Consider the following 14,568-nt stretch of genomic DNA (forward strand, 5'->3'; position numbering starts at 1 on the left):
AATATTATCTTGGCTTTAAATTATACTACGTACATTTAAATTGCTATGCATGTGGATCTCACATGTGCTGATTTTTTTTGGGGTTATTATGATTTTGACCTAACTACTTTGCACACACGCAACTGCGTTTCGATAATGAGAGTCCAAGGACATGTACAGATGAAGGAATAAGGCACAAAGAGACAATAATTCTCGGGGCGACTACGGACCCCGTGCACTTAGGGTGACGCGTCGCTTTTCTATTCGATTCGTTTATTCCAGTGCTGCACTATGTTCTTGTGATGGGGTGTGCTTGCTAATGAAACGCTACACATGTTCACCATTGCATGCGAGGCATTGAACGTCGATGTACTTAGTGTACGTTTTGTCAATGCTTGGCGGATAGCAGAGCACTAAAGAGAACGTGCGGTGTGATGTGTTTTGTACTAAAATGCCTGAGTTTAACGAAGGGGAAAGCACAACTGAAAAGTGTATTCTCCACTAGAGGGGAGGGTGCACACAGCGCACGCATGTATCGTTAAAACAGTCTGCAAAACAGGCTTGCGCGAAAATCCTCTAATCTATTCTTAAAAGTCCTCAAGCAAATCAGAAAACAAAAATGCAGCGAATAAAAATTTGTACCTGCGGCATAATTTATAAATTTTGCGCGTCTCAATAAGTGCGCATTATTGCGTGTGTGCGTGTGCGTAATGCGTATGAGAGCTGGGTGCGTAATGTGGCTGTGTGTGTATGTGGGGGGTTGTGAGAGAAAGAGAGAGAGAACAAACACTACAGATGGTTATCGCCCCGCAACTGGGAAATTACTACGTAAATTGCAAGCTACTATTACCGCGCCAAGCCACCCCTACACAATTGCTTTTGCTCGACGCGCTCCAAGCATTTGGTGCATTTCATTTCTTCCCTCAGAACTGAATACGCGGCGCACATAAGTTCGGGCGGCGTTTTTGCCCCTCGGGCTAGGAAACACTTTGCCTCCACATCCACATCTCTGCAGATATATAAATTGAACGCCAATTGAAGTAGCAATAGCTCCAATGTTATTTCTATCGTGTTATCATTTTGCTCAAAAATTTGCATACCTTTTACTCACATTGAACGCTCTTGGTGGCCTTGACAACGATACCTAAATAAACCTACGTAATAAAATTATGAATAAAGAAAATTAATAAATTTAATGTACTGAATCTTGCACTACACAAAACTTATAAATTAACAATGCATTAATTTACATTTGATTATGTATGCTGCTACAAGTTGCTACAATTAAGACTTTTGTTCCAGCGAAAAATCATTGTGCGAAAAAACGATTTTAATGATTTCAACCTGTGTTTACCCAACGTATAAAGTTGTTGACGTAGATGTAGAATAAAAAAAATGGACGCTTGTCGTGCGAACCTGTTAATTTATTCTAGTTGTGGCAATGTGCATGAAACACGCAATTAAAATGTTTTCAATGAAGCCGCCTTTAATTACTACGATTATTATCATTCGCATTTCATTCTCATATTCTAACGCAATATCGCCCAGACAAGATGCAACTAATTTTCGAACAAAGGATTTTTTCCATCGCAATTTTCATTGTATCATCTTGTTTGATTACCACTTATTTCGCATTTTTCCTATTTTTCATCGACGTTTTAAAAAGCGTCTACGGTTACTTTAATCGAATCTTCTGCGCACAATGCAAAAATTCTTCTTCAGAAAATTGCGTACCGTCGGAGACCGGCGAAGGACGCACAACGAAAAAAAACACCGAAGTCGCTTTAAAAACTTTCGAAGTTCATTGGTCGTCCGATGTGAACTTTGGCAAACTTTTCAATTAATTTTCAACTAACTCGTTAAGAAGTAACAAAAAATGGAGTTGCAGCTAAAAATGACGCATATCCGTAAACATAAAAACATTTTAACGAACGATAGGAACCAAGAAGCCAGAAGAGTGAGAAGACATTTACGAAAAAGGAAAGTTGTCGGTGTTGAACCGAGATGTTTATTAATTAAAAAGTTGTTACACAATATTTTTACATCTGAACATTCGTCCGTTTGGTTGGGTCTGTGTATATAGGTTGTAATAATATTCAAATTTATTCAGCGACTTTGTCATAACGCAGCTCAGAAGTCGTAAACAAAATCAATTAGACAATAATATTATAACAGTGCAAAAGCTACCCGCAAAATTGTCTTTATAATAGCTATATGCATACGCAGTTATGACTCTTTGTGCAACGTGTATAGGGGTACTTGGAGTCGGCGCTTATTTTCATTTTTCGCCGTTTTAACAAGCATGCTTTGCCAATTTTCGCGCAGTTTCAAAGCTACGCTGATAGCTTTCCCTCCGCCAAGCTGCTGTCATTCAGTTCGACATGGTAACGTAATTAAACAGCTTTGCTTAAGTGAGGCGGTGGAGAAATCTTATATATTTGTTCGTCATTACATCTCGTACATGCTTCTTATTCTATTACATTAGTATTGTAGTAACGTTGACAACACCGCTCAGGGGTTGCGTCGGGAACTGGATTATGCTATCAGCAACACCAGGTCATAAAAATCTCGCTTAATGAGAATGTAAATGTAAATAAGTCCATCTTGAATGTGTAGGCGGTAATAGTTTACATAATTAATACTAACACTCGGAATTTTATTCAAACCTGTTGGTCAGGTGTTTGCTGAATTTCGTGTGGTTTGTGCGCTTGATTCATAATTGTACTTCAACCCACATTGGTTACATCCGCGTTCAAGTGTTTCTAGTTACGGTACACGCAGCACAGGGGACCTTGAAATTTTTAATTTATTACTTCATTTCGTTCTGAAGATGCGCGCTGTAGATGACGGTTGGACGCACATAAAAATTAATTGAAAACGTATGGAACTAATTAAATTATTCACAATCGTTAATTTTCATCTTCATCGCGCTCCCGTTTTGGGGACCGTAATTCGTGGTACACTATTAACTTTAGGAACAAATTTTCTCGACGCCTGTTTGAGAATTTAAAATGCACAATTTAATATGTTAATTTCTGTGTACGCAACATTGTTAATTACGAGACCCAAGCGGTTTCATTATAAAACCAATTTCTTAACTTTAAGATGCTAGTTCATTACTGTAACGATTGAAATCCACATAAACAATGCTACGTCGATGACTGTTGCTTCCTTTATGCAGTCGCCATACAAAGATGATGATGGTAACTGTTTATCTGTTATTAAAATGTTCGTGCTATGAATCATAAACGTTATAATCCGAGTGTATTAAAAGGAAATGTAAAAAATGTTTTGCTTAAAAGGACCACTCACTTTTATATAAATCTGTTGTTGCTAATTTAAACTAATAAATGTAGCTTATTTACAAAAAAAAATTACTGCGATATGCTTCGCCATAGTGAATCATCAGGCAGATAAATATAATTGTATGTTATTTAAAACAAATAATTATGGAATACCGTGAACGCCGCTACAATTCATATCTTTTGAAATTTTTGGTTTACTTTTGCACTGGAATTTAATTATTTCATCTTGTTTTATTTGTACTTGCGCTTGCGTCACGCACACGTGTACCTATACAGGATGTGCTATGTGATACTGTTTTATATCATTCTCGTGTGTACGACTCATGCAGACGATTAACATTAACATTACGAGCACTAAATAAACCGGCCGGAGACGCGTCTCGCTGGCAAGGTGCATTTTAAAATATGCGAGCATTTAACCGCATTGACTTTGTACCTGGCCGCAGCCACGAGAATGAACATTAAGTTTTGCGGTGGACGCCGGAATTTTTATATATCCTCTGCAGCGGGCATTCCGTACGTAGAACAATAAAACTACAAGCAGAAGAGTTCCACTATCAAGGCATTAAGAGCTATGTAAATTTGTGTGCATTATTCTTGCATTCGTTGCACACTCTTGTGCGCACTGTACGTTGCTCTTGAGTAATGGGAATTTGCTTGCGTCGTCTTCGCCGACCACACCACTTCCTTCATTCTTTTTATGTTCTTCGTGCGCGCCTCGGACATCGACGTAAATGTGGAGTACCGTGTAAAGTATATTACTTTATTTATGCATTTTATAAGAATAAAGCATTCTGAAGCCAATTCACAAAGGTAGCGCATGCGATGTACAAGGCTTCGGCTTGGGGTGTAAATTTCCTGGTTATTTAGCTTACATTACATAACCTAATCTGGTGCATGTAATCAATTTTATTTATGTAGCGTTGATTCGCACACGTTTCACAAATAATGAAACGTCGTTAATACGCTCACGTTTTTACATATAGGGGCGCGTTTTTTTTTTACAATTTCCGTGCTTTCTGCGCGCTTGGAGAGCTCGCTTCTAGCTTTACGTGCCCTATCTCTCCGAATGGTCGCCGTGTGTTTTTTGCATCGTGCGGGTGCGGCGTACGCGTGACTCTTTTGACTCGTGATAATTATTGTTATTGTGTGTCCCATTGTGTGCTGTAGCACCGAGGGCAAAGCTACATCATCGCCAGAGTGCATTGTTTTTTACTACTCTGCAGCTTCACTTACACAGTCACCAGAGCTGATTGGACCACTTGCAGGAGGGCACCTTTTGCAAATGAACAGCCGCGAGTGCAGCGATCTTTGATTGTATGGCACTTTATGATGCGTTCTTTTTTTAACAGTGTTAGAGAAGTAAGTAAAAAACTAAAATGTGATCGTGCGCCGCTGATAAACCTAGCAGAGGTTATAATAAAAGTTCCGACTGTTATGTTGTTTTCTTGGCGGTTAGGCAAACGACGAGTTATACACATTTACAATCGCCCGCAGCTATGCGAGGTGGGCAAGAACGCCATAAGAAAAAGTATATTCGTTGAATTGTTCGTCGGTAGTTTGAATCACTAATGATTACTCGAATGAAGTCTCAAAGAGTTTTCTCGCGCCACACACGTTGCTGCCTTACTAGTTGCGACCGAAGGAATAAGAAGCAGGTATAAAGCACGCGTTGCGAAAGTATGAAAAAAATCAACGGCGACAGTAAAAGCTCCAAGCTAGTGGCCGCACACCGCACGCAAGTCGGTAGGAACTTGGGGCAATTGAAGTCATGTTTTTTTATCAACAAAAGTTGCGTATGTGCAACGCACGTACCTGCACTTAAGTGAAGATATACTATGACATCAGCTTTATATTCTATTGCACAATGGTTTAGTAAAAATATCGTTTTGGCGATATTGTGAGGGTATAGCGTACAGTAAGTGTTTACTTAACTTTACTCAGCTTATTGCACAATACCAGTTTTTTTTTCGAAAGAATTTGGTGCAGTGTACTGTAAAACATTAAAATTTCAATGTTGATTGACAGTCACTTAATTTTGCTTGAAACCATCCTGATTGTACTGTGATTTCTATTGTGATTGTTATTTAGTTAGTGACCGCGTCGCTCCAGTTAACGCGTCATTGCCGAAATGGAAATCCAGCCGAATAATTGAACATTTTGACTAATGACCGTCCGCGCAACCGCTGGTCTCGATAGACGCACGTTTCCAATTACCTAAATTTCAAATATTTACAGTCATGTATTACAGGACCCAGGCACCAGGAGTAAAAATTTATTCGAAACGAACGAGTACGCGGAATTATCCCCACGTGGATTTTAGGCCTTTTGTTATACCATCTTGTGGATTGACAATATTAGTTATTTCTTTATGGTTGGCTTATCCATTTTTACACAACGTATTTCAAAATTGCCAAATACAAAAGTGCCGTTTTCAGCGTGGAACAATTCGAAAACAGACTATATACTCGTAAGACTATAAATACATGAGGAAATGCGTCTAGCACGATGGTTCTCTTTTGCTTGCGAAATAGGAATGCGTTTCTCTTTTCGAACAGTGGTCCTCTACAGTTCTCTTCATTAGTGCATCTATGTCTTTCGTGTGTTCCGTTTTATTTATTTGCGCGTTTTCTACGGCCTTCTTACTGTATCTGACTGCTGCAACGTTTACCACTGAATCTCGACAATGACGACGATCTCGGAGCACAGATAATGCGTTGAGTCTACGCGAATCAGCTCCACAAATCTAACCAACCGAAACAGTGTAGGCAATACACTGAATGTTCTCAGCCTAACCTAAATTGTACCGTTTTTATTTAAGGGTGATATTAAAAATGAACATGCTGCCTGGTTCAAAATTCTAACAAGTTTCAAGGAGTGAACGATTTCAATTGTGGACGCGCGTGGTATAACGGATTGATAAGCTTTTGTGGAAACAGTTCGTACTCGGTACGAAATCACGAATTTAGTTTACATTTACATGACTTGTACATAGACCTCTTGGTGGTGCCCTTCGCACTCGCACTGCCATCGCAGCGAATTCCAGTTTGTTATTAACCCATTGGGGATTAGAGGGCGCGCGCCAAGCAGCGGCGATAAGAAATTAAACTCGTAACGATTCGTAACAGTCGCAAGCAGCACGAAGTAGAAACTGTAGGGGTTGCTTGCCTATTCTTTGTTGGGTACAAACAAGGTTCCAACAAAACCGTGGCAACACAAACAGTACAATTGGATATGTGCTACACTATTACAGATGAATTGAGATGCGTAAAAATAAAATAATGTGTTGATTCCTTTTTTTTAAACAGCTTACTCTTTCAGTTTGAAGTGTTCGTAACGGTGCAGGTATTTTTCATAATTCAATGTCATTTTAAAGATCGTACTAGGAAGTTTATCGCAGGAAGAATGCTTGCTGACGTTCTGATCACGATCGGTGAATACTGAAATGCATTTAATGCAACGTGGTGTCATTGTGTTTTATCAGAAGTAAATAAAACACCGGTTGCTATATGTGGAAAGTGCAACGTGACGTCTCACGAATGTGCGATACACGCTACGAATAGTTAAAAGTGCAGATGAAACTATCATCATCGTGACGTAGTTCCAATAAACTGGTTTCCATGTTAGTTTTTTAACCGCGACCAAATAATTGAGAAGGCATTTTCTCTTGTTATCTTAAGCATATTATATCATCTAACAACATTTATTTAACGCGAAGATGATAGGTATCATAGTGTACTCGTATGAAGGTTACACAAAGCAACCGAAAAGCAGAAACTTTCTCGTGAATGATTCAATTGTGAATTTATTATGATAAAATACTCGAAGTAATTCGAAAAACTGCCAGCGTCAGTTTTTTTGAGACACAAAAATTGATTCTTGAATCATAGACAACCCAAGCCGTGACTAAAGTACTTTTTAATGTATTTAATGAAAACCGCTCCTTATGAAAAAATTCAAACACTATTTGGGAGTGCTGTATTTATTATAATTACCGCCAGTGTCAATTGTACTTCTATGGAGTATAACTTTATTAGGTTCCCCGCATTCGTATCCCGCGAAGATTTCCTATGATGCGGTGTATTTTAGTTTCAAAATAACATTCGGTGGCTCTCTCTTTTGCTAGGGTTGTATATAAAATTTAATTTAAAAATAGCATCTCTCGTTAAACGGTACCAACATCGCAATAAGATATATTGTAATATCTATATCATCACACCGAGGCTTATTGTTCCCATATCATGTACGTTTTGTAAGAAAACTCTTCCCAGACGGAAATATACCATTCGAAACTCAAAGTAAGAAAATTAACTCACAGCAGGATGCGCATAAAGGAAGGGAAATTTATAAACACCTACGCATTGAGATTGCTTTCTTCCTATGAAAACAAACATAAAATAATAATAACTTTGCAAAAACAGGACACTTAACAATCTGTAATACCTAATCTGTTTTAGTTGACAAGCACTTATTAACGATTTTTATTCTTTTGTTTGCAGACAAAACCAGTCATGATTACGAAGTATTTGATTGTCTTAATGCTGGTGGATACGTCGCTCGCGCTGACCTGCCCTACTGGCTGCGAATGCAACGACGACACCTATGTCGTCAAATGTGAGAGAAGCAAACTGGACGTTCTCCCCATCACGCTCAACCCAGCCATACAGCGTTTAGTACTACGAAACAACAAGATTAAGACGGTGGATGGTGCCGCTTTCCAGTTCTACAGAGATTTGCAATACGTCGATCTCTCTAGCAATCACCTAATCAATATTCCCACCAAGAGTTTTCTGCAGCAGGATAAACTACAAGAGCTGCACCTCAACAAAAATAAATTATCTATGGTGAATAACAAAACGTTTCAAGGTCTGAAGTCCTTGACGGTGCTCAACCTGCGCGAAAATTTCATTCAGGAATTACCGCACGGGCTCTTCTCGATACTGCCCAAGCTCGAGGAATTGAATCTGGGACAGAATCGCATCTCGAAGATAGACGCTCTAGCGTTCGACGGTTTGCTAGCACTGCGCATTCTCTTCTTGGACGATAATCAACTGACGTCCGTGCCGACGCCGTCGTTTTCCGTAATGGGTAGCTTGGCGGAATTGCACGTTGGACTCAATGACTTTACTGTTCTGCCAGACGATTCGTTTGCGGGTTTGGGCAAGTTGACCGTGCTGGATCTAAGCGGTGCTGGGCTCTCCAATATCAGCGAGAACGCCTTTCGGGGCATGACTGGCTTGCGCAGTCTTAACTTGGCAGATAACCGCTTGCGGACGGTTCCCACACAACAGTTGTCGCACCTGAACCGTTTGGAAGAACTCACCATCGGTCAAAATGAATTCGTCGAACTGGAAGAAAACTCTTTCAAAAACTTGAATAATTTGCGCAAACTGGACGTCACCGGTGCGTCGTATCTTGAACGCATTGCCAAAGGAGCGTTCAACGACAACCTCAACCTGGAAACGATCATACTCGCCAGCAATCGCAAATTACAACGTATTGATGATGGTGCCCTGGTGGGACTGCCCAATTTGCGGCATTTGACATTACGAGAAAACTCGTTCACTAGCTTCGCCGAATCGATGCTTGCGTGGAACGAATTACGCTCGCTAGAGCTCACCGACAACCCAATTCACTGCGATTGCCAGTTACTGTGGCTGGGAAATCTTCTCGCCATGAAGAACCTCACCACCGTGCAGTGTATGTCACCGCCTCAGTTGAAGGAGAAGACACTGCGCACTCTGAGTGCTGACGACCTCGGCTGCTCATTTCGCGACCCTCGACAGAAGGCTATCCTGGTGACGCTGTGTGTGAGTGCACTGCTTATCGTTTGTATTATCGGGCTGCTGCTCTTCAGGTATCGTCAGCGAGTGCGCGAAGCACTTAAACAGCACAAGTGGAACAAGCGCACCCCCATCAGCCGCAAGGAGCACGAATACCAGAAGACATTTTCCGATGAAGAGTTCATCATCCGCCATGCACACCAGCACAACCTGAAGCCAATACCGGTGACGGAATTGTAGCTAGAATTGAGCGCGCCGCCGACAGGAGTATTTTGCGTCGATGGAATTGACGTGGGTGGGCGGCGTGCTAGGACTACACCACGCGGTGCTGGCGGAACTCTGCCTGTTACCGGGTTTACATACATCACTGGCGATACATGCAGAGCGCACACACTTTCACGGACACTGAACCATGCCGATGGCAGTCATCGTGGTACTAATGGGTTTCCAAGATATCTTCAACATTCTCACAACCATCACCGAGATATTTACCAACAGTAATAATAACACGATGTGAAATAAAAGTGTGAATTTGCACGCGTGCGATGACTCCAAATGATCGGACATTTAAAATCCGTAAAAACAGAACGATATATAAATAATAAGTTATCTAACCAACATGCAAACTAATAATATAAATTATATGAAATCCATTCCACGATGTGATTTTTACGAAATTTTAGAGACTGTACAGTATTTAGAGTTTAAGATTACTCGTAGCTATGTTGGTGATTATTACATATTATTATTATTTGAGAATCAACAAGGCAACTGTACATTTATCCGACGAGGTATTAGTTTTGGAATGTTGATCGTTTCAAATACATGTCAGCTCTTTGAACTACGAATTTACAAACATGCCAACGTTGCCAGCCAACTTAGCTTCTCAAAATCTTGAAAATTATTATTTCATTTGTTTCATTCGACTGAATAATCGTGTGTTCATTTTTATAATTTTGATAATTGCACTCAAAGTGCAAACTCTTGGGATTCTCTGTAACTACTAATCTACATGATTTGTATAACGCTCATTGTACATAAATAGCGTATAACATGCAATACTAATTCAAAAATTAATCTTACAGAGTGAACTTAAACATTTGAAAAATGAAACATATTTATGAGCAAGTGTAAATAACAAATCAAAAACATTTGATTGTGCGGTTTTATTGCATTTCATTTACTATGTAAGCATGGTTGTGATTAATTTCCAGTGTAAAGTTTTTATTGTAACGTTTCATTATGTCTACTTTTGTATCTTAATATGTTTTATAACATTGTGTTTACTTTCTGTACATAGAAAATTATGATGAACCGAAGAGAACTTTTAAAAACTTCAACAATTTATAACACTATCGTGTGGGCCGACAGCAGAAATTCCCGTACACGATAGTTTTCGAAGATACTAGTCAACATCGTCGTAATTAATATACGATTAATATAATTATATGGAAATTACGTATAAAATGATAATAGAGATCGCATGTTTGTAGCATATTTTTGTGACTGACGACTGAATGATAGGCGAATTATTATATTCTGTGTGCGTGGCAAACGAAAGCGAATGCGGAAACGTACAAAACAAATGTGAACAAGTTTTATATTAATTGTATATATTAAGATTAATCTGATATGAATAAACTGATAGAGTTTTTGTACATATAATAATTATTGAATTATAAACGACAAGCAACCAACAACCAACAAATAAAAATACATTAATAATAACCGATTGTATTTCTAACATTCCTTCCTAACTTCCGTAGCTATTACGAACTATTGAATGACCCACCGTATTTAATTTCGTTCAAATTATTTCTTCGTCTAGTTGTACAGTTTATACATTAATTTTATATATTTACTATGTTTTTCAATATCGTAAATCTTCATATCTGGATCAATTTCTCCGAGACGTTCATAACTCTCAACCACAAAATCTTTAAAACCTGCCTTCGCTGCGCACTTCTGCGAAATAATCGACGAGAACGCTGTAATAGTGCCGGTGATCCCCACCGCCCGACACAGTAATTCGCGTGCATGAAGCAGTTTCTCCCCCAGTCCATCCCCACGATAATCTGGTAACACGTAGAGCCCCATTGCCTTCATACAGGTAGGCAGGTGGAACTCCTTGTGGAAATCGCGCTGCTGCTCAACATAATCCAAAACTTTGAATAATCTGCTAATTGAAACGCCTGTGATCTGCAATTGTGCCCTAATTTAAAGCGACTTCACGTCCGCGCGCTTTTTATTCAACAATTCAAACTTACGTTATAATCATTCTTTTCGCCATCTTTAGATTCTGTCAGCACATTAAAACCTGCTAGTTTGACGTTATTTTGGTCGTCCTTGGTCATGCAAGCAATTGAATACTTTTCGTGAAGCATTTTGATCCAGAATTGTTGAAACTCTTTCATGCTGGTTGGGTCATCTTTACACTCTGGTTCAAATACAAATTCCATTTATCATTAATACAAATGACAATTTGTATTACGACAGGGCAATAAAAAAGAACTTACTTAAATATTTTGTAGTTGGTTCGTCTCCGATAAATCTTTCTGTGAGATTTTCCATAATTTCAGAAAACATGTCTTCAGTAGCATCTTGTATCCAGTATTTTCTATATTTTCCATTGATTTCGATTTTACCGTCGAAAGAACAGAAAACTTGAGGATATTGTCGTTCTGGCATTTTGTTATTGGAGTCACCATACAACACACACACGGCCTTCAGTTGAACAACTGAACGCAACCGGATTTCGTTAGAGTGTTATATCATAGATGAACCAATGACGCAATTTAATTAAACACACTGTATTTAATTTTGCTCTTTGTTGATTTACCTGTGAAACCGGTTTCACCTTGCACAAATTATGTATTATTATACAAAATCAGCTACCAACATAAAGCATATTACATTTATTTAAAACACACATATAAATATTTTTTTAATTCAAATAGTTTATCTAATAGTTGTTGATCTTATTAACTATGATTTTCCTTTGTGTAATAAATTATGTAAACGTTTATTTGTTTTGTTTTACTCCATCTTCAACATTTGTATTAGTATACATACCGCCATCTATGATAGAAATACATAAACGTTTACCATACCGTCATATTAAACGAATGGTCTCAGTCTAGGGAACAGAACATTCGTCGGTAGAGTGCGCCACTATTCGTTAGTGTACTCGTTTAAATCATTACGTTGCTATGGACACCGCCGGAAAAAAATTCAACATGAAACAATAATCACGAAGTATAGATACACAGGAACGTCATGTAAACGAATTGTCTCAATGTTCGACGTTCCCACCGTGATTGATATTAACATGGTCGGCTTTATTTTGAAGTGTCAGTTACCAGGGTGGTACTTTTAAATGAGATTAATTTTTAAAAATTCGATTATTTCTGACATTTTGATTGTGTCAAGGAACGTGCCGTACTCTTAGCCGCCCTCTTCGCAAAATTCATAGAAAAAAATTAGAGATGTATTAGCAAGTTTCATCGTAACATGTATGGTCTGGCACATAATGTATAAGATCATTTCAAATTTTGTGCGAAATACGCACACTTTAACCTCAAGTTTAGGGTATTCAACTAAAGTCCTTTAATCACGGTCTTGGCCATTCGTGATTAAAGTGCAACTTTTCGTGTTTCAAAATTGTGGATAAACTTGCGCTTTAAAAATGAAAGTAGAAAATTGTATATTAGGTATCAAATAAACGGCACCTTTTGGCACGAAATTGATTAAAAGCGAGCGTATCGACCGTTATAAAATGCCGTTTAGCCCACTTGATACTTAAAATACTACTGTTTATTTTATACAAAGTCATCATAAAACTGTGGTAAACCACTTCATATTCCGACTGACCTTTACAAATATCACGTATTCGCGTTATCGTTGTATAGTTGAACGTATACCAAGATTATTTTGGTTATCTTCATTTGAATTGTCCGGCTTGTACGTCTCGTAGAGCATTTATGTTTTTGTGGCGTTAGAAAGATGACTGAAATCGAAAATTTCGTGTTGCCCCTGCATCCGACGCAAAGAAAACCGATGAGCCACTTCACAATGTGGGATAATCACGAAGAACGTCTTAGCAACCTGCAAGAAGTGCATCTTCCTTCCGATGGAGTCACTCCATTGACCATTGACGACGAATCTCAGCAACCTGATATGCCTATTAAAAAGGTAAGCAAAAATCACGTTTTCTGCAATAAGTTTAAAATTTGTTATATGTCATTAGCTTAATAAATACATATTCCTCATTTATGGTATGTTAATTGTTTATTAGAGCATTGGATGTGATCTGTGTGGAATTAGAGTGACAAGTTACAATGTGCTCAAGAGACATTTGGAGGGCAGGCGTCATATAATGCGCGCCGGACGCGAAGGAAAAACGTTCGAGTGCGAGCTGTGCAAGCTTACCGCCAATAGTCAAAGTCAGCTAGATGCACATATGAAAAGTAAGGTATTTTCTTGTCAATATAACAAGGTGCAAATATTTATATTTTTAGGTGTAAAACATAGAAATCGTGTTTTTAAGAAAGAGCACGGATATGATCCATCAAACAAAGGTCTTTGGGTAATCTTGTTTTGCGTTGGTTGTATCTTCCTCAACTTCTTGTTACTATTTAAATTGATGCTATAAAATAGCGAAAGTGCATATTTGCATGATCATCCGCCATCTTAAAAGAAACATGCGTTTTATAAGCCCTCTAAAAACTGTGCCAAATTAAAATTTTATGGTTTTATCAACATCTTAAAATATACTGCGGATATTTATCAGTTTGCAAAGCAAAACGATTAATTTTAAGTGCTAGTAATATTTATTAACTGTTAAGCGGGCGCTTGATTTAAATTCCCTTCATATTTACTAACTATATTCATTATAAATCATTCGCACACATTTGCGCAAATGCTTCATAATTGCTATATAGACTACGTTGCGGTTTAGAACACAACAAATTTAATTAAGAACAAAATATAACCACCTAATGTTGTGATCTCAAACAGTTAGATCGTTTGCAAATATATTTCATTAGCGTTGCAATGATTATAGCTTGTTTACTTAACTATCTCAGCATAGACTATATTTTATTAACTTTTAATAAACATATTGCATCTATTCGCACAATTTCAGTCATGGTCGTAGTCAAATTATCTTTGTAGTAGGAAGCAGTGTGTCTTCATTGTAATAATTAGCATTAATAATTTAATAATATTTCATGTTAATAATATAGTATTGTAAGATTTTGCATGTGTATTCTCTCATTGGCTGACTGCATGTTAAAAATGTTTAATTTGCGAATGTGTTTGTTCTGCGTTTGATAAAAATTGTTCATACATTTAGAGCAATTAATAGGACACAACATTTGATATATGAATTTTGCTATTGGTTTGAAATAGGTTTCATTGTTTTAAACATTTAGATTATGTAAATTTAAATAATTTATGCGAATAGCCTTGTATTTTGGATTATTTTATATGGATATAATGAT

The 14,568-nt window shown here is 38.0% G+C and overlaps 3 protein-coding genes across 5 annotated transcripts in view; 2 read left to right on the forward strand and 1 right to left on the reverse strand.

Moving 5' to 3' along the window:
- Nucleotides 1-10,795, forward strand: part of LOC135795344 (leucine-rich repeat and immunoglobulin-like domain-containing nogo receptor-interacting protein 2) — a 114,151-nt gene extending 103,356 nt beyond the window's left edge. For all 3 annotated transcript variants that reach the window (XM_065307004.1, XM_065307003.1, XM_065307002.1), the window contains one exon: nt 7,784-10,795. In XM_065307004.1, coding sequence (XP_065163076.1) covers nt 7,796-9,307 — 1,512 coding nt within the window. In that variant the 5' untranslated portion in view covers nt 7,784-7,795 and the 3' untranslated portion in view covers nt 9,308-10,795. The remainder of the gene's footprint in view (nt 1-7,783) is intronic.
- On the reverse strand, nt 10,664-11,817 carry LOC135795347 (uncharacterized). Its single transcript, XM_065307006.1, has 3 exons — nt 11,584-11,817; nt 11,335-11,504; nt 10,664-11,266 (listed from the first exon to the last, which is right to left on the reverse strand). The coding sequence occupies exons 1-3, from the start codon at nt 11,753-11,755 to the stop codon at nt 10,892-10,894; spliced, it is 717 nt and encodes a 238-aa protein (XP_065163078.1). The 5' UTR covers nt 11,756-11,817; the 3' UTR covers nt 10,664-10,891.
- Nucleotides 11,818-12,953: 1,136 nt separating this feature from the next.
- On the forward strand, nt 12,954-14,540 carry LOC135795829 (uncharacterized). Its single transcript, XM_065307619.1, has 3 exons — nt 12,954-13,258; nt 13,362-13,533; nt 13,585-14,540. Exons 1-3 carry the CDS (start codon nt 13,070-13,072, stop codon nt 13,716-13,718), a joined length of 495 nt encoding a protein of 164 aa, XP_065163691.1. The 5' UTR covers nt 12,954-13,069; the 3' UTR covers nt 13,719-14,540.
- Nucleotides 14,541-14,568: the final 28 nt, after the last annotated feature.

Source organism: Atheta coriaria, unplaced genomic scaffold, assembly GCF_025399875.1.
Source record: "Atheta coriaria isolate IRGN ID8LTWV9N9 unplaced genomic scaffold, Caltech_Dcor_3.1 hic_scaffold_7_pilon, whole genome shotgun sequence".
NCBI lineage: Eukaryota > Metazoa > Arthropoda > Insecta > Coleoptera > Staphylinidae > Dalotia > Dalotia coriaria.

Bases quoted from the DNA above. Each gene is read 5' to 3' on its own strand.
- LOC135795347 (XM_065307006.1), bottom strand. From the start codon at position 11,755: ATGCCAGAACGACAATATCCTCAAGTTTTCTGTTCTTTCGACGGTAAA. The intron at 11,505-11,583 runs GTAAGTTCTTTT...TATTTGAACCAG, and splicing joins ACCAACTACAAAATATTTAA to AGTGTAAAGATGACCCAACC. The intron at 11,267-11,334 runs GTAAGTTTGAAT...GCACAATTGCAG, and splicing joins GCGAAAAGAATGATTATAAC to ATCACAGGCGTTTCAATTAG.
- LOC135795829 (XM_065307619.1), top strand. From the start codon at position 13,070: ATGACTGAAATCGAAAATTTCGTGTTGCCCCTGCATCCGACGCAAAGA. The intron at 13,259-13,361 runs GTAAGCAAAAAT...ATTGTTTATTAG, and splicing joins CTGATATGCCTATTAAAAAG to AGCATTGGATGTGATCTGTG. The intron at 13,534-13,584 runs GTAAGGTATTTT...TTATATTTTTAG, and splicing joins GCTAGATGCACATATGAAAA to GTGTAAAACATAGAAATCGT.